This window comes from Dasypus novemcinctus, chromosome 4, assembly GCF_030445035.2.
Source record: "Dasypus novemcinctus isolate mDasNov1 chromosome 4, mDasNov1.1.hap2, whole genome shotgun sequence".
Taxonomy (NCBI): Eukaryota; Metazoa; Chordata; class Mammalia; order Cingulata; family Dasypodidae; genus Dasypus; species Dasypus novemcinctus.
This window is the reverse complement of record NC_080676.1, coordinates 19361597-19385844: the sequence shown is the minus strand read 5'-3', so window position 1 is coordinate 19385844 and position 24248 is coordinate 19361597. Positions and strand designations below refer to the sequence as shown.

Here is a 24248-nt window from a genome sequence, read left to right as displayed (position 1 = left end):
GCAAGGTTGCTTCCAATGATTGCATGAAAGCCCTTTGAAGTCACATGACTTTGCTAGACAAAGGGATGGTGGTAAAGGAGAGGACCCAAGGAGAGGGGACAACATGGGCAAAGGCACTACTTTGTGAAAGGCAAGCAAGAAATTTAGTTTTCAGGAATCCCTAAAACTAGTTTTCAGGATTTTGGAAAGGCACTTTAGGGAATAGGGAGACATTGTCTGGAGATGAGAATGGCAAGGTAGATTGCACTGAAATTGAGAAGAATCTGCTTGCCCCAGGGAAGAGTTTGCTTTTTATTCCCTTTCAGTAAGGTAGGAGGTGAGTTGGAAACTTGTGAAGTTTTCTTTTTGTCAGGAAAATCCCACGATTGGTTTTTGTTTGCTTTTGAAGACAAATATGGTGGAGATATATGGACAAGTCACTGAAAAGAAGTGAGATTGAGGGCTTGGAAGGACTACAGTAGAGTAAGAGACTTTGTACTAAGAGAAGCAAGAGGCAGTAGAAACCTGCACTAGTACAATAGTAGTTGCGGATGTGGAGAAAGGGTGAAAGGCTGTGATCTACAAATTTGTTCACCAGTTGAATATAAGAGTGGAAAGAGAATGAGGAATTAAGTTTTGTTTCTAGCTTTGGAGGTGGTGAGATAGCAAAGGCACTGTATTAGAACAAGGATACTGAAGGGTGACAAGTTTAGGAAGAAGTTAAAAGACATATTAAATTGGAAGTGTTTGTGGAATGTCCAATTATCAAATATTTTCAGTTAGCAATTTGAGATGTGCAACTTTTAAGAAAGATCAGGTTTTAGGAGACATGGGCATGGGATTTGAAGCACTGTGTAAATGAGGTGTCCCAAGATGAGAGGGTGCAGAAGAGAGGAGGATGAAAAAACTGTGGACCACAACATTTAATGGGAAGTAAAACTCCATTGAAGTCAATCATTTGCATCCTACAAAGTAGGAGTCGCATAATTCAAATTTGCAAGTCTTTATTAGAGAATAACATTAAGCTTCACTGCATTTCAGTTAAATCTGTCAAAATATTGAATGTCTTATCAATTTAAAGAGCTGAATGTGCTTTTGTGGTGGTGGATAGTGGAAGGAAAAGGGAGAAGAGGTAAGAGTGTATATCGTGTATAGGGATGCCGAGAGGAGGACACAGAGAAAAGTGTCAACCCAGAGAATTCTACTTACCGTTGAGTTATTTTCTGTTTCTAGTTGTGAGTTCTAAACTTCTAGTATTGCCTTGGGAAAATGCCATTCTCCCACTGTTTGTCAAGTAACTTGTTTTAGACTCCTGTTTCTTATTTTACATCCTACCTCGTGTGGCAAGCTAAACTGGGCACAGTACACGACTTGAAGATTTCCATCCATTTAGCTGTATATGGGGACAAGATTGGGCCTCCTTATAAATTGTCTTGCTTTCTTGCAGTGCTTTTAAAGAGAAACGATGGCTTCAGCAGTTAGAAATAGCAAGGGTCCTGGCCAAAAAAAGCATTTCTAACCTGACTACTCAAGGAGGCCTGGCAGCATGTGAAAACCTTCCAGAAACTGTGCTTTGAAAAGTCATGACAACCCCAGTTTGGGTGAAATCCTGGCCAAATAGAACAGCAACCCTCAAGTTCTAAAGCTAACATTTCACAGTTCTAATGCTACACAACTGTTATCAGGATGTTTACAATGTTTAACACCATGTTTTCTTAGATTCCATCACCCTAAATGACAATTTAAGTTCCTGCATAAAGAATCTGAGGAAGAATACAGAAGAAAGTGAGAATAGAAGTTGCCTACAGGGTGGGGAAATTAGGCATATGGCAAAGAAGAACTGAAGCGAGAATTTTTACTCTTGTTTCTTTTTTTGTTTTTCTGGGTTGTTTGATGCTTTTGATTTTTAACCTTACAAATGTAGTACATAGTAAAAATAATAATAATAAAGTTTTAAAATCTATATAGGGAAAGTTTTCAGGAGAGTTATAAATACCATCCAGGTGTAGTGCTGGCCAGACATGTTTGAATTTCTGCTAAAGCATTGCTTTCCATTAATTGAGATAATTTTTACTTATAGAGAATTGCACATATCTTGACTGTAAAATTCAATGGATTTGACGAATATGTACATCTCTATAACCAACACCTCAGTCAAAATGTAGGACTCTTCCCTTACCTCAGACTGTTCCTTTGGGTTTCCATCCAGTAAATCCCAACTCCCTATAGGCAACTACTTTTTTATTTCTGTTAGAGGTTTGCAATAAATAACAAGCTGTAGCTCAGTTCCCCCTGATATACATTGAGGGCACTTCCCCAAAGATTGAACAAAGAAACCATGTAGAGATGGGAATAAAGGGAGATAAAGACCTTTACTACCTGTATATCAAAGGGAGGTAAAAGCATTTCCTCCCTGTGTGTCAAAGAAACACCCGCTTCTCCAGCATTCCAAGAAAACCTAACTCCCTAACTCACTCCCTTCTAACCATACAAGGGAAAAATTTTCACCTCTAGGGCTTCCTATTGGCCCCTGCAACTCACTCGGACCCTCAACCCCCTCCCACCGACTATCATTTCCCCACCTAGGAAAGTTCTGTATAAATTCACATCCCCCCTTCCAGGAGTGGGCTGAAGTCTCTCTTCAGACCCCTACCATGCTGGGGCGGGGGGGCTGAAGTCTGTTCTTCAGACACTCTCCATTGGGAGAACTTCTCAATAAATTCTCTGCCTGTGGCCATATCAGTCTCTATGTCCCAGTGAGTGCCATTTTCTCCAACAATTTCTATCACCATAAAAAATGTTTTCCTGTTCTTCACCTCCAAAGCAATGGAATCATACAGTTGTTCACTTTTATGTCTCGTTCTTTTGTTCAACTTAATGTTTTGAGAATCAATTATATTGTTGAAAGTATTTGTGCTTCATTCTTTTTTATTTCTCAGTAGTATTGTATTGTACAGATGCACCATAATTTATCTATTCATTGTATGGATCCTTGGGCTGTCTCCAGTTTGGGGATATTACAAAGAAAGTTTCTACGAACATTATTGTAAAAGTCTTTTTGTATACATAAGTTTTTGTTTATTTTGGGTAAATACCTAGGCATGGAACTGCTGGATCATAGAGAAATAGCTCATTTAACATTATAAGGAACTTCTTAAGTTCTTCATTTCTCCAAAATGGTTTTACCATTTTACACTCCCACTACCAATGCATAAGAATTCTTGTTGCTTCACATCCTCACTAACATTTGGTGTCATTGTTTTTTGTTTTTAGTCATTCCTGGGGGTATGAAATGGTATCTCACTATGGTCTTAATTTGCATTTATCTGATGACTAATGCTAGTGTATGCCTTTTCATTGCTTATTGGTCATTTGGGTATCTTCTTTACTGAAATGTCAATTATTGTGAATAGTTTTTCTTAATCTGCGGTTTGCCTTTTCATTTTATTGATGGAGTATTTTTTTAAATTTATTGATGTATATCTCTCATACATAAACAATAAGTCTATAGCAATAGTTGTGAACTTAAAAAGCAAAAATATATAACATCATACAGGGCTCTCATACCTCACCCTACCATCAATACCTTGGGTTGTTGTGAAATATTTTTACATAATGATGAAAGCGCATCCTTAAAATATTACTACTAACCAAAGTATCTTATATTTGGTGTATTTCCCCCCAACCCATCCTATTATTATTATTTTTAATATCATTTATATGTGAACATACATAAACAATAAGTGTTAAAAGTTGTGAACTTACAAAGTGAGCATGCATAACATTATATAGGCATCCCACACATCAACCCTCCACCAACCCGTTGTTTTGTTGTGAGACATTTGTTACAAATTATGAAAGAATATTGTAAAAATCTTACTACTAACTATAGTCCATATAGTCCATATCTCGCATTTGGTGTATTTTTACCCCAACCCACCCTATTAATTTTTATTAAGGCATATTTCTATGAAGGAAAAAGTTTTAATTTTTTGAAGTACACTTTATCACCTTTTCTTTTATGGCTCATGCTTTTTCTGTCCTCATTGCCTACCCCCAATTCGTGAGGATATGCTCCTTTGTTTTCTCTTAGGAGAGCTATACTTCTTAGCTTTTACATTAACTCTATAATCCATCTCAAATTATCTTTGTGTATGTGATCTAAGGTAAAGGTGAGTATTCATTTTTTTTCCCATACATTTATCCAATTGTTCAAGTACCAGTTGTTGAAAAGACTTTCCTTTCCCCATTGAATTACATGGCACCTTTGTTGAAATTCAATTGACAGCCTCTGTGAATCTATTTCTGGACTCTATTCTGTTCCACTGGCATTTTTGTTTATTCTTATGCTAATACCACACTGTCTTAATTACTGTAGCTTTATAGTGGGTTTGAAATCATGTAGTATGTGTCCTCTAACTTGGTTCTTCTTTTTCAAGACTCTTTTGTCTATTCTGGGTCCTTTGCATTTCCTTATGAAAATGTAAAAGTGAACCTGCCCTTTTCTCTAAAAGGGCCTGTTGGGATTTTGATTCAGACATTTTAACAATTTCAAATGATTAAAATATATTTCTCTATCCATGGTATATTTCCCCATTTAAGTAAGTCTTCTTTAATTTCTATCAGTAATACTTTATAGTTTTTAGTGTAGAGGTTTTACAAGCCTTTTGTTATTTTTTTTCTGAAAAAATATTGAAGCTGTTTGGTGAAAATATTTTAAGATAGATTCTGCTACAATAGTCAGAGGCACAAAAACCCAAAATTCATTAAAAATATACCTTTATGGGAAACGGACTTTGGCCCAGTGGTTAGGGCGTCCGTCTACCACATGGGAGGCCCACGGTTCAAGCCCCGGGCCTCCTTGACCCGTGTGGAGCTGGCCCATGCGCAGTGCTGATGCGCGCAAGGAGTGCCGCGCCACGCAGGGTGTCCCCCGCGTAGGGGAGCCCCACGCGCAAGGAGTGCACCCATAGGGAGAGCGGCCCAGCGCGAAGGAGGGAGCAGCCTGCCGAGGAATGGCGCCGCCCACACTTCCCGTGCCGCTGCCGACAACAGAAGCGGACAAAGAAACAAGAAACAAGACGCAGCAAAAAGACACAGAAAACAGACAACCGGGGGAGGGGAGGGGAATTAAATAAATAAAAATAAATCTTTAAAATATATATATATATATACCTTTATGGTTGAGTGCCTGCTTCCTACATGGGGGTGTCCTGGGTTCAGTCCCTAGTGCCTCCTAAAAACAAAACAAAACAAAACAAAAAAACACAAAAAACAACAATAAAATTGGAGAAGGAAACAACTCAGGGAAGATGATGTGGCTCAGTGGTTGAACAACAGCTTCCTGCATATGAGGTCCTGGGTTCAATCCCTGGCCCCCAGTAACTCAAAAAAAAAAAAAAAAAAGGGGGGATTCACATATACCCCATCTCACTCCCCCTCCTACTCAAAGGTGTATATATATATATAAAGGTGTATATATGTATATTTTTTTATTTTTTATTTTTTTATTTTTTGTGGTACCAGGGACTAGGGATTGAACCTGGGACATCATATGCAGGAAACTGATGCTTAACCACTAAGCCACATCAGGTTCCCTGAGTTGGTTTTTTTCATTTGCTTGCTTGTGGTTTGTTTTTGTTTTTTGTTTTTTGAGGCACTGGGAACTGAACCCAGGACCTCCCATGTGGGAAGCAGATGCTCAATCATTTGAGCCACATCCAGGCCCTCCCTATATTTTTGATGTAACATTTATGTAATCTAAAGCTTCTTTAGAAATATAAATACATACATACATACATATGGGGAAGTGGATGTGGCTCAAGCAGTTGGACATCTGCCTACTACATGGGAGGCCACATGTTTGATTCCCAGTGCCTCTTAAAGGTCGATGAGCAAGACGGTGACCTGATGTGATGGGCTGGAGCGGTGATCTGACTCAACAAGATGATGCAACAAGATGATGCAACAAAGAGACACAACAAGGAAATCACCATGAGAGACACAATAAGCAGAGAGAGGAGGTGGCTCAAGCCATTGGGCACCTCCCTCCCATATGGGAGGTCCTGGGTTCAGTTCCTTGTGCCTCATAAAAAGAAGAACACACAATGAACAGACACAGAGGGCAGACAACGAGTGCAAACAATGTCGGGGGTGGGGGATATAAATAAATAAAATAAGTCTTAAAAAAAAATATATATGCCTTTGAGTCTTAATAATAAGGGATATATAGGAAAAACATAACTAATATAAACTATGGACTATGGTTAACAGTAATATTGTAATATTTTTTCATCAATTGTAACAAAAGTACTATACCAATGATAAGGGTCAATAGTAGGCGGGGATAAGGGGTCTGGGATTTTTCTTTTTGGAGTAGTGAAAACATTCTGAAATTGATTGTTATGATGAATGTGCAAGTCTGTGATTGTACTGAGAATCACTGATTGTACACTTGGATGGAGTGTATGGTGTGTGAATAAAATTGTTTTTAAAAAACTGATCAAAGTATACACTTAAACCAAAATAAAGATCAACAAGGGTGTACTAAGAGTGAGGATGGGATCATGCTTACCTGGGTGCAGGTTCTAAAGGGGTGGATTGTCTCTAGAGATTTTAAAACCAATAATAAAATCTTCTCCCTGTAGGTTGGGGAGTGTTAGGTCACCACCTCACTGTTCCGAGGAGGTTGGGCCTGTATGCCAGAAATTAGGGAGAATATTGTTGCTACCTCACTGTACTAAGGGGGTTGAGACTCTACCCAGAGACTGGGGAAAGTGTGGCTGTCACCCCAGTGTTCTTGGGTGAGATCTGGAGATCAGTCACCTCCCAAATGCCTGAAGAAGGTGGAATCGAAGGTATGTCCATTGGGCAAGCCTATGGAAAATGTGGGTCCCCAGGAGGCTCAGAGGAAAAGAAGAAACTATCATTTTAAGGATGACTCTCAGACTTTGAAATCGAATGGAGTGTGTCCTGCAGGTTTTCAGAACTGTTTGGGACCTGTGACACATGTTTCTCTCCCAAATTCTCCCTATGGTAATGTAAATGTTTATCCTATTTCTGTTTCTCATTTGTACATTGGAAGCAGATAAATTGTTTTCTAAGTTTCACAGGTCTACATCCAGAGAACTTTGCCCCAAGATAAACTCTATTTCTATGACTGATTTTGATGTGATTGTGTCCTTAGCATTGCTACTGAAATGATTTAAGTTATTTAAAGTGGAATATTGTAATGTCTTTCTGGGATTTAGAGGGTGGAGTGTGGCAGTTTGAGATTATTTTATGAATCCCAAAAGTGGAAAGATCGTTTGTAAACTAATCTATTTCTCTGTATGTGATACCCTTTGATTGTATTACATTCAGAGGGAGGGTCTTTGATTAGGTTACCTATTAAGATTGATTTAGGGCTTTTGATTCTACTATTTCAGTGGGTGTGACTCAAGTTGACTCTCTGTCCCCTTGCTGGGTCTGATACAAATGGACACTGACTGAAACAGACACAGAAAGAGGGAGCTCTGTCATTTTTAATCTTGCCATGTGACAGAAGGGAGAGGCTCAAACAGCTGAAGCCCCAGGGAGAGATGAGCCATTTGCCTGATAGCTTTCAGCTGAGATTGGGAAAAGAGCTGAACAGCTGAGACTAATATAGGAGACCTAGAAAGAAACAAGCCCTATGCCAGGAGAAAGCACACTACAGGATCACTTAAGCATAAAGCTTTCAGGGAGCTTAAGAGGAAAGGGTGAGCCCAGAGGTGAAGGTTGAAACCTGGGCGGAGTTCAGTGGCCATCTTGCTTCAGCAAGTGGCAGTGGCTTTGGTGCAAAAGTGCCTCTTCTGGAGCCTTGAATTGGACTTTTCACAGCCTTGTAACTATAAGCTTTTATTCCAAATAAATATCCTTTATGAAAGCCAACAGAAATCTGGAACTTTGCATCAGCAATCCTTTGGCAGACTAAGACATCTTCTAAGAGACTTTCTGCTTTATATTACCACAACAAACTAGCAATTCTAAACAATGCCAGTGATAAAATACTCCTCCCTGGAAAAAAATCATTTGTTAGTCTAAGTTGTAAACAATTATAGCAATAACTGTAGATTTGTAATTATAAATAAATAAATAAATAAATAGGGCAACAGACTAACAGGCAGAGTTGAATGCTCTCACAAAAATAATGGAGAAAGAGCCAAAAGCTCTCCGAGGGACCTGCTTTGGGGGTAAGCAAACCAGGACAGTGCTGCACAACTCCCAGGAGGGTGAGGGACAGAGAGAACAAGAAGCCAAAAAGACAAGCGTGAGTTACCAAGCCCCTGTGGCAGCAAGGAAGGGCTACCCTCCCATCCCCAAGGTATTAAGCTGGGGTAAAACCCTGAGCTCACTGTAGCCACCTGAGAGGGAACAGACACTTTCCTCCCTGTCAGCTATTTCAAAGGAAAAGGGTGGGGGAGGAGGTTGGGTTGCTTTCCTTCTGTGAATTTGACCGGCAAAACCTGCTTTGAATCTTCAATCTAGAGATTCAACACAGGAAAGCCCAGACTGAAATACTTCCATGGAATGGGGCACTAAATAGCTCCATCTACTGGCTGGTCTGGAAACTACATAGACAAAAAATGTTCGCCCTCACTGTATCCAATCCCTGAGAAAATCTGTACCCCACTAAGGAGTCCCTGCCCTGATTTTGAAAACTTAACAGGGCAATTTTAAAGACTGAGAATAGCTTGAACCAAATATCAAAGAAGAGCATGGGGGAAAAAGCAATGACAAGAGAGAGAAATTAGCCATCAGAGTAAATTCACCAACATATTCAGATGCCTAGACATCAGCAAAAAGTTACAAGCCATGTGAGAAAACAGGAAGAGATAGTCCAGCCAAAAGAACAAACCAAATATGCTGAAGAAATTCAAGATTTAATACAATTAATAAGTGGTAATCACACAACTCTCCTAAATCACTTCAAAGAATTTAAAGAAAATATGACTAAAGAAATAAAAGTTACTAAGAAGACACTGGGTGAGCATAAAGAACAATTTGAAGACCTACAAAGAAAAGTAACAGACCTTATGGGAATGAAAGACATGGTGGACAAGATTTAAAATACATTAGAGGCACATAAGAGCAGATTTGAATTGCTTAAAGACAGAATTAGTGATTTTGAAGATAGAACATCTAAACTAGAAAAGACAGGAGAAGAGAATGGAAAAAATAGTATGGCATCTCAGGGAATTGAATGACAATGCAAAAATGCACAAACACTCACATTATTGGTTTCCCAGAAGGAGAAGAGAATGGAAAAGGGGCAGAAAGAACAACTGAAGAAATAATGGCTAAGAACTTCCCAACCCATATGAAGGACATAAATATCACTATCAAAGAAGGAGAAAACAGAATAAATCCAAATAGACCTATCCTGAGTCACCTACTACTCTGAATGACAAATATCAGAGATAAGGAGAGGATTCTGAAAGCATCAAGAGAAAAGCAAAATGTCACATACAAGGGAAACTCAATAAGATTAAGTGCCAACCTCTCAGGAGAAACCATGGAGGAGACAAGAAAGTGGTATGATGCTTAAGGTATTGAAAGAGAAAAACTGCGAGCCAATAATTATGTATCCAGCAAAGTGGTCCTTCAAAAATGAGCATGAGGGACAACCTGCAAGATGGTGGCGGAGTAACTACAGGGCAGTTAGGAAACACCCAGAGCTCTCTGGAGCTAGCTGAAGCACCTGTTTGGGAGCTTCAGGGGGCCAGAAGGGCATCCTTCAATGTCCTTGGGGGAGTGGAAGGAGGAGACTGCCTGTCTGCAGAGAAGACTCTTACTTAGGTAGAGGCTCCACACCCCAGAGGCCGGTGCCCATCCTCCACTGAAGGCACAAGCTGCCTCAGGAGCTGTTCCACAGCTGGAATTGAAAGCTCCGCCTCCCAAAAACGGGGGAGGAAGAAAACTTGTTGGGCACCAGTTTCAGCTATCAATGAGGAAATTCAGCGGGCTACAGTATGATCCTGAGAACAGCTAAAGTTTGAACCTATTCAAGTGAGAAAGAGGCTGGGAGCTGCCATCTTAACTCTGTGCCAGGCAGGAGGGGAAGCAGGGCGGACTGAGGACCACAGTGCTGGTGGGGACCGGCTTCTTCCCATCCAGATCATGTTGCAGCTCTAGCCTAGGCCCCAGTGCCACCTCCAGCAGGGAGGAAGCTGCAGGGACCTGCGCCAGCCTCTCCGGGAAATTACCGGCCAAGCCTCGGTGGCCAGTGATTATCCTACTCTGGCAGCACAAGCCGCCCCAGAGCTGTTCTGTGGCTGGAATTGGAAGCTCCATTTCCCAGAACCAGGGGAGGAGGAGACAGTTGGCTTCCGATTTTGGCTACTGATTGGTAGACTTGGCTGGTTAAGAGATAAAACTGGGAACGGGGGTGTGAACCAGCCCAAGTCAGAAAGAGCCAGTAGCCGTCATTCTGACTCCACCCCCAGCCTGAGGGGAAGCCTGGCTGACTGAAACTCTCAATGTCGGCAGGAACCAGTTTCTTTCATGCAGATCAGCCTGCAGCCTGCCTAGGCTTGAGCCCCACCTCTGGCAAGGAGGAGGATGAGGAGCCCTGCACCAGCCTATATAGGTAACTGTGGGTAACTTTGGATGGCACAGACTGAAAATCAGAAGTCTACCAGGGCAACTGTGGTCATCTTGGACCTGCACTGCATAGATTGCTGCCTACACCTGCAGCTCCATCCCTGCCTGGATGTGAAGCTTCATCAGTCTCTCTGGGCAACTACAGTCTAGGCCTGCACATGGATTATTCCACATAACTGTGACTCTGTCCCTACCACTAGCAAAGGAGAAAGTTGGAAGAAGCTCCATTGGTCCCTGGTGAAATGAAGGCAGCTTGAGCCTCCATGGCCTACAGCACCAACTACATGCTTGGCTCCCACTGCACAACCAGCAAGGGAGAAATGATAGGAAGCCCTAAACTAAAGAGAAAATCTGCACCCAGAAAAAATACTGTAGTAAGCCAGATGTGAAGACACGAACAAAAAATTACAATCCACACCAAGAAACAGGAAAGTATGGCCCAGTTAAAGGAACAAAATAAGCCTCCAGGTGACATAAAGGAGTTGAGACAACTAATCATAGATATTCAAAGAAATCTCCTTAATAAATTCAATGAGATGGCTAAAGAGATTAAGGATATTAAGAAGACATTGGATGAGCACAAAGAAGAATTTGAAAGCATGCATAGAAAAATAGCAGATCCTATGGAAATGAAAGGTGCAATAAATGAAATTTTAAAAAAAACATTGGAATCATATAAAAGCAGATTTGAGGAGGCAGAAGAAAGGATTGGTGAGCTTGAAGAAATGGCCTCTGAAAGTGAACATAAAAAAGAATAGATGAATAAAAGAATGGAAAAAATTGAACAAGGTCTCAGGAAACTAAATGACAGCAAAAGGCATGTCATGGGTATCCCAGAAGGAGAAGAGAAGGGAAATGGGGCAGAAGGAATATTTTAAAAAATAACGTTAGAAAATTTCCCAACCCTGTTGAAAGACATAGCTATCCCTGTCCAAGAAGCACAATGTACTCCCATCTGAAAAAATCCAAATAGACCAACTCCAAGACACATACTCATCAGAATGTCAAAGGTCAAAGACAAAGAGGATTCTGAGAGCAGCAAGAGAAAAGCAATGCATAATATATAAGGGATACCCTTTCTCACCAGAAACCATGGAGGCAAGACAGTGGTCTGATATATTTAAGATAGTACAAGAGAAAAACTTCCAGCCAAGAATCTCATATCCAGAAAGCCTGTCTTTCAAAAGTGGGGGCGAAATTAGAATATTCACTGATAAACAGAAACTGAGAGAATTTCTAAGCAAGGGACCAGATTTTCAGGAAATACTAAAGGGTGTGCTAGAACCTGAAAAGAAAAGACAGGAGAGAGAGGCCTGGAAGAGAGTCTAGAAATGAAGATTATATCAATAAAAGTAACTAGAAGTGTCAAAAGAGTGGTTAAAATAAAATATGACAGATAAAACTCAAATAGGAATAAACTTAACCAATACACTTGTATTCAGAAAACTACAACTCAATGTTAAAACAAATTTTAAAAAAGCCCTAAATAACAGGAAGAACATTCCATGCTCATGGATTGAAAGACTAAATATCATTAAGATGTCAATTCTACTCAAATTGATATACAGGTTTAATGTAATACCATTAAAATTCCACCAGTATTAAAGAAAAAATTGAAAACACAATCATTAAATTTATTTGGAAAGCTAAGGAGTCCTATGAATAGCCAGAAACATCATAAAAAGGAAAAGTGAACCCTCATCTCCAGACTTTAAATCATAATACCTACCTATAGTGGTAAAAACAGCATGGTACTGGCCTAAAGACAGATACAATAGGCCAATGAACCAAATTTATGGTTCAGAAACAGACCCTCACATGTATGGCCAAGCGATTTTTGACTAGCCTGTCAAACTCACACAGCTTGGGCAGAACAATCAATTCAATAAATGGTGTTGAAAAAATTGGACATCCATAGCTGAAAGAAGGAAAGAGGACCCCTATCTCACACCTTATCCAAAAGTTAACTCAAAATGGATCAAAAAACTAAAAATGAAAGAAAGAACCATAAAACTTCTAGAAGAAATTATTGGAAAATGTCTTCAAGACCTGGTGGTAGGTGGTGGATTCTTAAAGGAGATAAGAGAAGGGCTGAGTGGACTATTGATGTTTAATGTATGTAGAAGTTTTAATTAGCTTTACTGTAAAAGTGTGGAAATGTATAGCGTGGATGGTAACAACACAGTGAGTAACAGCTAGTTTATAAATGGGAATGTGACTGAAAATGCTAGTCTAGTTATGTAAATGCCAATTGACAGAATGCTTGAGAATAATCTAGGAACTGGATAGCACAATAAGCCAAGAGGTGGGTGAGAATTGTGGTTGATGGTACAGATGCAAGAATGTCCTTTGTGAGCTAGAACAAATGTATATCACTACTGCAGGGTGATGGGAATGTGGAGAAGCATGGGAAAAATACAGCTGGAGTGACCTATGGACTGTGGTTAGTAGTAATGCTATAATATTCTTGCACCTATGCAAAAGATGTACTGTGTTGATACTGAGGCAGTATAGAAAATGTGAGCCAAATGTACACTATGGACATGGTAACAATCAGATAATATTATTTTATCTGTAGCAAATGACATACTACATAGTGATGTGTTGATGGAGGGATGTCGTTTGGGAATTCTGCACATGTGAATGATTCTTTTATAAGTTTACAACTTGTGTCCTAAAAAATATATTTAAAAAATAATAATAGGGTGGGTTGGGGGATAAACACACGAAATGTAAGATAAGGACTATGATTAGTAGTAAGATTTTGACAGTGTTCTTTCGTAGTTTGTAACAAATGTCTCATGACAATGCAAGGTGTTGGTGGAGGGTTGATGAATGGGACCCCTGTATGATGTTATGCATGTTTGCTATACATATAATTGTTTATGCATGTTCATATATAAATGATATAAAGATAATAACAATCTGGGCGGCGGACTTGGCCCAGTGATTAGGGCGTCCGCCTACCACATGAGAAGTCTACGGTTCAAACCCCGGGCCTCCTTGACCCGTGTGGAGCTGGCCCATGTGCAGTGCTGATGCATGCAAGGAGTGCCCTCCCATGCAGGGGTGTCCCCCGCATAGGGGAGCCCCGTGCACAAGGAGTGTGCCCCATAAGGAGAGCTGCCCAGCACGAAAGAAAGTGCAGCCTGCCCAAGAATGGTGCGACACACACGGAGAGCTGACACAACAAGATGACACAACAAAAAGAAACACAGATTCCCATGCCGCTAACAACAACAGAAGCGGACAAAGAAGAAGACACAAATAGACACAGAGAACAGAAAACCGGGATGGGGGGGAGGAAAGGGAAAAAAATAAATACATAAATAAATCTTAAAAAAAAAAAAGATAACAATCGGATTGGTTAGGGGAAAACTACTTTGTTGAGTAGTAATATTTTGACAATGCTTTTTAATCATTACTTAAAAAGATTTAAAAACAACGCAAGTTATTGGTGGTAGGGTAAGATGTTTATGTTTGATGTTATATATGTTTGTTTTGTAAGTTCACAACTATTATACACTTATTGTTTATGTATGTTTATGTATGAGTGATATATTTCAATAAATTTTTTTTAACTGAGGGTGAGTTCAAAGTCTTTACAGACAAGCAAAAACTGACAAAATATGTTACCAAAAGACCAGATTTGCAAGAAATACTAAAGGGGGTTGTATTAGTCAGACAAAGGGATGCTGATGCAAAATATAGGAAATTGGTTGGTTTTTATAAAGGGCATTTATTTGGGGTAGGAGCTTACAGATACCAGGCCATAAAGCGTAAGTTACTTCCCTCACCAAAGTCGATTTTATCACATGTTGGAGCAAGATGACTGCTGACATCTGTGAGCATTCAGGCTTCTTGGGTTCCTCTCCTCCTGGGGCTTGCTTCTGTTTCCTCTGTGAGCTTACTTCCTGGGACTCCAGCTGAAGGCTTCAGCATCAAACTCCAACGTCAAAACTCTAACAACAAAAGCTCTCCAACTCTGTCTTGTACTATTCCTTTTATCTGCAAGTCCCCATCCCCGAAAGGGCAGGGACTCAACACCCTACTGACACAAGATGTTTACTTGATTAAGTAAACCTCTGAATCCAATATAATCTCATATGCCCAGAGGAAAAGACCAGTTTACAAACATAATCCAATATTTCTTTTTGGAATTCATCAATAATATCAAACTGCCACAGGGTACTGCAGCCTGAAAGGAAAAAAATAAGGGCAAGAGATTTGGAAAAGAGTTTAGAAGTAAAGATTATTGGGAAGGGTAAACTAAAGGATAAGAAGATAGACAATAGGACAATATGACAACAGAGAGCCAAAGGACAAAATGAATGAAATAATTCAAAGTTTTCAAGTAGCCCTTCACATCTATGCAACAAACCCTCAAATATGGAAAGAAGACCTTTCTTGGGCAAGAACACTCCAAGAGCAGCAGAAAGTGGCACAGAGGATTAAAAAGAGTGAATCAAGGAAACGGACTTGGCCCAGTGGTTAGGGCGTCCGTCTACCACATGGGAGGCCCGCGGTTCAAACCCCGGGCCTCCTTGACCCGTGTGGAGCTGGCCATGTGCAGTGCTGATGCGCGCAAGGAGTGCCCTGCCACACAGGGGTGTCCCCCGCGTAGGGGAGCCCCACACACAAGGAGTGCGCCCCATAAGGAGAGCCGCCCAGCGTGAAAGAAAGTGCAGCCTGCCCAAGAATGGCACCACCAACACTTCCCGTGCCGCTGATGACAACAGAAGCGGACAAAAAAACAAGACGCAGCAAATAGACACAGAGAACAGAACCGGGGGAGGGGGGGAATTAAATAAATAAATAAATGTTTAAAAATAAAAATAAAAAAATAAAAAGAGTGAATCATCAGCAGAAGTAATAGATTTCTCACCAAAGTCAATCCTGACTATGATTTTAAAAGTGATGAGATTGTTGCTGTTTGTGTAGCTATTGCTGAGAAACAGAAGACAGCTCCAACAAGTAAAACAATGGCTATTGTGTCTGCTTCTGGGACTGCAGAGACTGTAACTGAGAAGGAAGATGGTGTTTCAACACCAGATGACTCTGTTTTTATCAAAGACTGATGAAGGAAAATACATAGCATGAATTATTTGAATCTGTCACTTTTGGTTATCATTTTAAGTTTTAGACATAGGGATATTTATTCTGGAGAAACAGGACAAAATTCCTGCTTTTACATTAACTTTTTCAGATGAAGCATATAAAGCTAGAAGGTAGCATTATTGTATAATGTTTGGACTGTGCTTTCATAAGTTATGGTTTATACTTAAGATTAGAATTCTGAGCAAAATGGTTTTGATGTATAAATTTAATCCAAATATATGGATGGATACATTTTAAAGACACAATTTGAAAAGCAAATACTTGAATAGTAAATAACTTGGTCTGTGTTATTAAAATGTTGACTCGCTGTCTTTTGTTTTTTGATAACAGAAGTAAGTGATTGCTTTCTTTCCTAGAAATATACTGCTGTTAACATTCACTCTGTTTTCCTTGCTTCTGTAGAGTCAGTTTAATAGGATATGTAAGGCTTAAATGTTTTAATTTGATTCAAAGTTGTGGTTTTGTTTTATGTGGAATCTTTGAACGTTCAGCCAAAAATGCATGCAAATGTTAACATTCTGAAGTTTCTCTTAATTCTGATTTGTGCTTAAGTTTTTGGCTTTAAAGAAGTTATAACAATGATAGTTGCCTCCTTCAGTATTTATTAGAGGTGTGAAGTACTAATAAATGTCACGATGATGGTTTTATTTACTGTATGTAGGTTAGTCCTTACCACAACAGAGCCATTTTTAAGTGTGCATTTTTTTAATGAGAGGCTTTTACAGATACATCATAATAAATTGTACTGCTACCTTTTTTAAAAATAGGGGATGATGTGAGAGAGGGAGGAGGGCACATGGGAGTCCCTTATACTTTCAATGTAACATTTCTGTAATTTAAAATGTCTGTAAAAATAAAGTTTATTATAGTAAAAAAAGAAATAGAAAAAAAGTAAATTATAGAGAGGTAAATTTTCTTGTTTATTTTTAATTATTATTATTATTGAAGTAATGAAAATGCTCTTATAATGAATGACGTGATGAATGCACAACTATGTGATCATACCAAATACTATTTTAGGCTTTGAATGAATTGTATGCTTTATTTATATGTATTCATAAAATTTATTTGTTAAAAACCAAAAAGAACACAAATTATATATATACATACCTACACACACACACACACACACACATATGTACCTTTGAGTTCCTAGTTTGATATTATGAGGTTAGGACACGAAGTTAACACAAAACAAATAACAAAGGTTATGCTAAAGAGATGTTGTAAGGTAGTATGTGTCTAGTGCTTATTAATTGTAGATACAATAAGAGGGCAGAGGGATTGGAAGGGGGCACAACAGAGGTTCTGCAGAGCTTGTAACATTCTATTTCTTTATCTGGGTGCTGATTACATATGTGTGCTCAATATAAAAAAATTTCAACAAGGAGCTTATTTTTTAAGTGCACCCTTTTCTTTATGTGTTTTATAATCCATTGTTTAAAAAGTGAACTAAGGGAATTAAAAAGATCTCAGGAGCTACTTCGTGTATTCGGTTCCAGCCTCAGATGCTTTCATGAGAAGGTAGTTCATGTGAGTGATGGATGTCACCTAGCTATTGTCCCTTTTGACTGGGTGCTAAATTTAACTGTGATTCCTTGCAGGGGGGTGATGACATTTTAGGTATCATATAAATATAGCCAAAGGAAATGCCTTTTGCAAAGATCTGGGGCTAGAAAACCTAAGAAGGAAAAAGGAATATGGAGTAATAAGGGGAAAAGTGAAGGTGGATGAGGTGGGGTGGGATGGAGAGATGAGAAGAGAGTGCAAGAACACAATTGATTGAAGTTTCCCTTGTTCTCTGATGGCATCAACTGGAAAAATATATATTGAGTATAATTCTTTCTTCACTTTAGCCCAGGAAGTAAGATGACAAGAGGTCACATTAAGACCCTATGTACACTTGTTAAGCATGATTATTAGCATACATGGGGTATCCTATTGAAATCAGAGTTAATTGCCATCTTCTCTGTGCTTCCATGTCATTTTGTTCATTCTTCAAGTATTGCCACCCATCAAACTGTATTGAAATTACTTGATTGTTTCTTTACTGTGATCTCCTAAAGGACAAGGGTGTTGTTTCATTCATTTCCAAAATGCCAGGGCCTAGCATATACTCAAGTCTTCCAGTACTTATTTGGAAAAGATGATGGACAATGACTATCCTAAGGAACAGAGAGAGTCTACAACTGCTAGCAACATAGCCCCATCCAGCTGCCCCATAGGATCTAACCCCCTTTCTATTAGAGGAGGAGTAGGCATCACCATCCTAGAATCCTCAGGAATGGGTAATGAACAATGGACTAGAGGGAACTAAATGTTATTCTACTAAAGACTTATTGTTATTCTAGCAATGGAAGAAATGTTACCATCGATGTGGAGACAGAGGCCTCCAGAGGTTCTGAGAGGAGAGGGAAAAATAGGTGTAATATGGGGGCATTTTTGAGACATTGGAATTGTCTTGAATGAAGTTGCGATGACAGATACAGGCCATTATATATCTTGTCATAACTTACAAAATTGTGTGGGAAAGAGTGTAAACTATACTCTGCACTTAGTTGCAATGCTCCAATATGAGTTCATCAATTATAACAAATGTACCACACCAGTGAAGGATTTTGTTAATGTAGGAAAGTGTGGGGGGGTAGGGAGTGGGACATATGGGAATCCCCTACCAAAATTTTTTTGGTAACATTCATGAAATCTAAGTATCTTTAAAAGAAATTTTTTTAAAGTATTAAATTTAAAAAAATAAAGGTTAGCTCACTAGCAAGGAAAAAAAGTAGTTCTCGATACATATTTGGTGAATTAGATGACTGGGTTTTAGATGATCATGCACACTGAATTCTCAATTATTCATGCACCATAAAATCTCTGTCTATGAAATATAAATGCTCCAGTTTACAAATCCTTCAATTGCTTAATGCTAATTTTTTGCTTTGTTTGATTATCACCATCATTTCCTTAATGTGGATTTATTCTTTTATCTGAGCATCAGGAAAGCCCTGCAAGGCACAAAAGGGCAGTCACTGTAATAAACATTTTACAAACAAAGGGGCTAAGCTTATAACACGTAAAAACAATTTGTTGGCGGTCATACAGGTAGTAGGTGTCAGAGATCCAGAATCTGAAATTTTGATTTTTCCTCAGGTCAACTTCCACCTATAACTACATGACCTTTGATAATAAGAAAGTCTCTGTCAGTTTTACATATACATATGTATATATTTTAAATTCTTTCTTCTCCTTTATTCATTTGTTTATTGAATAAAAACATACATTTCTCATTTAAATGTACTGGATATATATAAATTTTTTGAATCATACAATATGTTACACAATGTATTTGGTTCATAGTAATGCAATCATACAGTATTTGTCTGTTTGTGTCTGGCTTGCTTCGCTCAATGAACCTCCAGGTTCATCCATGTTGTTATATGTTTTATAACTTCATTTCTTCTTATAGCTGCATAATATCCCATCGTGTAAATAGACCACAGTTTGTTTATCCATTTTTCTGTTGATGGACACCTGGGTTGTTTCCAACTTTTGGCAATCGTGAATAATGTCGCTATGAGCATCAGTGTGCAGATGTCTGTTTGTGTTACTGCACAGTTCTGAGTATATACCCAGTAGTGGTATTGCAAGGTCACATGGCAAGTCTATATTCAACTTCTTTATAGCTGTCAAACAATCCTCCACAATAACTGAACCATTCTGCATTTCCACCAACAGTGAAGAAGTGTTTCTATCTCTCCCTCTCCACATCCTCTCCAACACTTGTAGTTCTCTGTCTTTTTAAGAGTGGCCATTCTGATAGGTGTGAAATGATATCACATTGTAGTTTTGATTTGCATTTCCCTAATCATTAGTGATGTTGCATATTTCTTCATGTGTTTTTTTTTTTACCATTTGTATTTCTTCTTTGGACAAATGTCTATTCAAGTCTTTTGTCTATTTTTTAATTGGGTTATTTTTCTTTTTATTGTTGAGTTGTAACCTCTCTTTATATATCCTGGATATTAAACTCTTATCTGAATATGATTTCCAAATGTTTTCTCCCATTGAGTGGGCTGCCTTTTCACCCTTTTGACAAAGTTCTGTGAGGTGTAAAAGTGTTTAATTTGGAGGAGGTCCCATTTATCTATCTTTTCTTTTGTTGTGCATGCTTTGGGTGTAAGGTCCAAGAAACCACCACCTACCACAAGGTCTTTGAGATGTTTCCCTACATTTTCTTCTAGTAGTTTTATGGTCCTGGGTTTTGTATTTATGTCTTTGATCCATTTTGAGTTGATTCTTGTATAGGGAGTGAGATGGGGTCCTCTTTCATTATTTTGGTTATAGATATCCAGTTGTCCCAGCACCAAAAGACTTTTTTGTTCCATTAAGATTGACTTGGTAGGTTTGTCAAAAACCATTTGACTGTATAGGTGAGGGTTTATTTCTGGGTTCTCAATTCTGTTCCACTGATTGATGTGTCTATCTTTATGCCAGTACCATGCTGTTTTGACCACTGTAACTTTGCAATATGTTTCAAGTTCGGGCAGTGAAATTCCTCCTCAATACTTTGGCTATTTGGGTGCACTTTCTCTTCCAAATGAATTTGGTAATTGCCTTTTCTAATTCTGTAAAGTCAGCTGTTGGGATTTTGATTGGTATTACACTGAATCTATAAATCAGTTTGGGTAAGATTGACATCTTCATGATATTTATTCTTCCAATCCATGAACACAGAATGTCTTTCCATTTGTTTAGGTCTTTTAAATTTTCTTTCGGCCTTGTTTTATAGTTCTCTGCATATAGGTCCTGTACTTCTTTGGTTAAATGAATTCCTAGATATTTGAGTCTTTTTGTTGCTATTGAAAATGGAATTTCCCCCCTGATTTCCTCCTCAGATTGTTCAGTACTAGTGTACAGAAACATTATTGATTTTTGCACGTTGATCTTGTATCCTGCCACTTTGCTGAACTCATTTATTAGCTCAACTAGCTTTGTCATGGATCCTTTAGGATTTTCTAAGTACAGGATCATGTCATCTGCAAACAGAGTTTTATTTCCTCTTTTCCTATTTGAATACCTTTCATTTTCTTTTCTTGTCTAACTGAGCTAGCTAGAACTTCTAGTACAATATTGAATAATAATGGTGACTGTGGGCATCTTTGTCTTGTTCCCAATCTTAGAGGGAAAGCTTTCAACCTTTCCCCATTGAGTGTGATATTGGCTATGGGTTTTTCATATATGCCTTTTATCATATTGAGGAATTTTCCTTCTATTCCTATTTTTTGGAGTGTTTTTTTTTTTATCAAAAAAAGGATGCTGGATTTTGTCAAATGCTTTTTCTGCATCGATTGAAATGATCATGGTTTTTTTATTCCTTCAATTTGTTAATATGGTATACTACATTGATTTTTCTTATGTTGAACCAGCCTTGCATACCAGGAATAAATCCCACTTGCTCATGATGTATAAGTCTTTTGATATGCTGTTGGATTCGATTTGCAAGTATTTTCTTAGGAATTTTTGCATCTATGTTCATTAGAGAGATTGGTCTGTAATTTTCTTTTCTTGTGGTATCTTTATCTGGCTTTGGTATTAGGGTGATGTTGGCTTCATAAAATGTATTGGGTAATTTTCCCTCCTCTTCAATTTTTTGGAAGAGTTTAAACAGGATTGGTGTTAATTCTTTTTGTTTTTTTTAAATTTGTCTCCCCTTCTTCCCCGCCCCCCCCCCCCCCCCCCCCCCGCCACCCATTGTCTGCTCTCTATATCCATTCGCTGTGTGTTCTTCTTTGTCTGCTTGCATTCTTGTCAGTGGTGCCGGGAATCTGTGCCTCTTTTTTCTGTTGTTCTGTCATCTTGCTGCATCAACTTTCCATGTGCGGGGCGCCACTCCTAGGCAGGCTGTGTTTTTTTGCATGGGAGGCTCTCCTTGAGAGGCGCACTCCTTGTGCATAGGTCTCCCCTACGCGGGGGACACCCCTGCAAGGCACGGCACTCCTTGTGTGCATCAACACTGCACATGGGCTAGCTCACCACACAGGTCAGGAAACCCTGGGTTTGAGCCCTGGACTTCCCATATGGTAGGTGGATGCTTTATCAGTTGAGCCAAATCTGCTTCCCTATTCTTTTTGAAATGGTTGGTAGAATTCACTTGTGAAGTCCTGGAATTTTCTTTGCTGGGAGATTTTTGATGGCAGATTCAATCTCCTTAAAAGTAATTGGTTTGCTAAGTTCTGGTATTTCTTACAGAGTCAGTGTAGGTTGGTTGTGCATCTAGGAACTTGTCCATTTCATCTAGGTTGTCTAGTTCGTTGGCATACAGTTTCTCATAATATCCTCTTATGATTCTTTTTATTTCTGTGGGGTCATTTGTAACTTCCCCCCTTTCATTTCTGATGGTATTTATTTACACCTTCTCTATTTTTTTCTTTGTTAGTCTAGCTAGGGGTTTGTCAATTTTATGGGTCTTCTCAAAGAACCAGCTTTTGGTTTTGTTGATTTTCTTTTTTTTTTTTTTTTTTTGCTCTCAATTTCATTTATTTCTGCTCTAATCTTTATTATTTCTTTCCTTCTATCCCTGGTAGTTTTAATTCCAAAGCTGCTTTCCCCTACCTATGACTTGGCTTCTTGCCCAGGTTCTTTGGCCAGACCATTCTGCTCCTCCCTATTCACAAAGTTGCCTTACCTCTAGTCTCTGATCAGGGAAGAAAGGTTACTTACTATTGGCATAAATAAGATGGTAAATTTGCACTCAAAACAAATACTTTACAGTGGTAGTTCAGTTAATTCATCACTGTTCAGTGGTAGGGTCAAGGCCTGAATTGGGTGAAGAAAACTTAAGTCAGCTAGGCTTTCAACCTGTCAGGAAAATTTGTGAAAAACTTTGAACAATGAAAGATTAGTGGGTATATTATTTTTCTACCGATGTTGTAATAAATTACCACACATTTAGTGGCTTATAACAACAAAATATATATTATCTTACAGTTCTAGAGGTCAGAAGTCCAAAATGGGTCTTATGGGGCTAAAATCAAGTAGTTGGTAGAGCTATATTCATTTTGGAAGTTTTGGGGAAAATCTGTTCCTTGCATCTTTCAGTTTCTAGAGTCTGTCCACATTCCTTGGCTCATGATTGCTTCACTCTCACCTCTACTTCTGTCATCACTCTCCTTCCTTGACTCTGACTCTACTGTTTCCCTCTTATAAGGATCATATTAGTCAGGGTTCTCTAGGGAAACAGAATCAAAAGGAGATATCTGTAAATAGCATGCGATTTTATAAAATTCTCTTATGTGACCATGGAAGTGCGTAAGTCCAGATTCCGCAGGCAGGCTGCAAACAAGGGGCTCCAGTGAAGTCCATGAGGTCCTTGATGAGTCCGAGGAGACACTGGCTGTCCAAAGATGAGCTGGGAAATTCTCTCTGAAAGCTGAAATCACTTCCTCTTTTAAGACATTCAACTGATTTGGATCAAAATCACTTTTGCTGATGGCAATCTCCTTGGTTGACTGTAGATGTAATCAGTCATCTACACAATAAACTCACTGATGACTTAAGTCCATAAATGTCTTTGTATTACAATTAGCTCATTGATTGCTTGGCCAAACAACTGGGCACAATTACTTGACCGAGTTGACACATTAGCCTAACCATCACAAGGATCCTTGTGATTATATTGGGCCTATTTAGATAATCCAGATACTCTCCCCATCTCAAAATCCTTAATTTAATCATACCTGCAAAGCCCCCCGTTGCCATGTTAAGGAAAATATTCACAGGTTTGGGGGTTAGGACATTTAGGGGTTTGGAGGGCCATTATTCTGCATACTATGTAGGTTTCCTGGCTATTTCATTCATCTGGTTTCATTCCACTCTCACTGTCTTTGAGTTTGAGCTATTTCACAACTCAGTAAATTTAGAAAACCAATAATAATACAAATTATTCTTGTCCATAGAAATCCAAATTAAATGTCCAGTGGAATGCAACTGATTATTGCCCTGCGATAGACCCACTTTGTGTCTGTATATTCATTTCAGCAGTCCTTATTCCCTATATAGCTCTGGTTCTTGGAAATTTCCTCTGAACCAGGTGTAACTGGTTCTTAATGTAATTTTACTGATTACCTCATTAACTAATGAATTCAACACAATTCTTTTTTTTTTTTTTTTTTTTTTTTTTTTTTTTATTATTATTAATTTTTTTTTTATTGACTTTGTAATAATATTACATTAAAAATATATATGTGAGGTCCCATTCAACCCCACCCCCCCCACCCCCCCTCTCCGCCCCCCCAACAACACTCGTTCCCATCATCATGACACATCCATTGGATTTGGTAAGTACATCTTTGGGCACCTCTGCACCTCATATATATTGGTTCACATCATGGCCCATACTCTCCTCTATTCCATCAAGTGGGCCCTGTCAACACAATTCTTGACATATGTTCAGTATATAGTCATATAGGAATCATGATTTTATCTTTTATGACAAATTTAATAATGGACATTTTCTCAACAATGTATGA

At 38.7% G+C, this 24248-nt stretch overlaps 1 protein-coding gene across 3 annotated transcripts in view; it reads left to right on the top strand.

The window, feature by feature from the left end:
• ANKUB1 (ankyrin repeat and ubiquitin domain containing 1) overlaps positions 1-2889 on the top strand; it is a 62470-nt gene extending 59581 nt beyond the window's left edge. For all 3 annotated transcript variants that reach the window (XM_071214563.1, XM_071214564.1, XM_004472883.3), the window contains one exon: positions 1427-2889. In XM_071214563.1, coding sequence (XP_071070664.1) covers positions 1427-1556 — 130 coding nt within the window. In that variant the 3' untranslated portion in view covers positions 1557-2889. The remainder of the gene's footprint in view (positions 1-1426) is intronic.
• The last annotated feature ends 21359 nt before the right edge of the window (positions 2890-24248 follow it).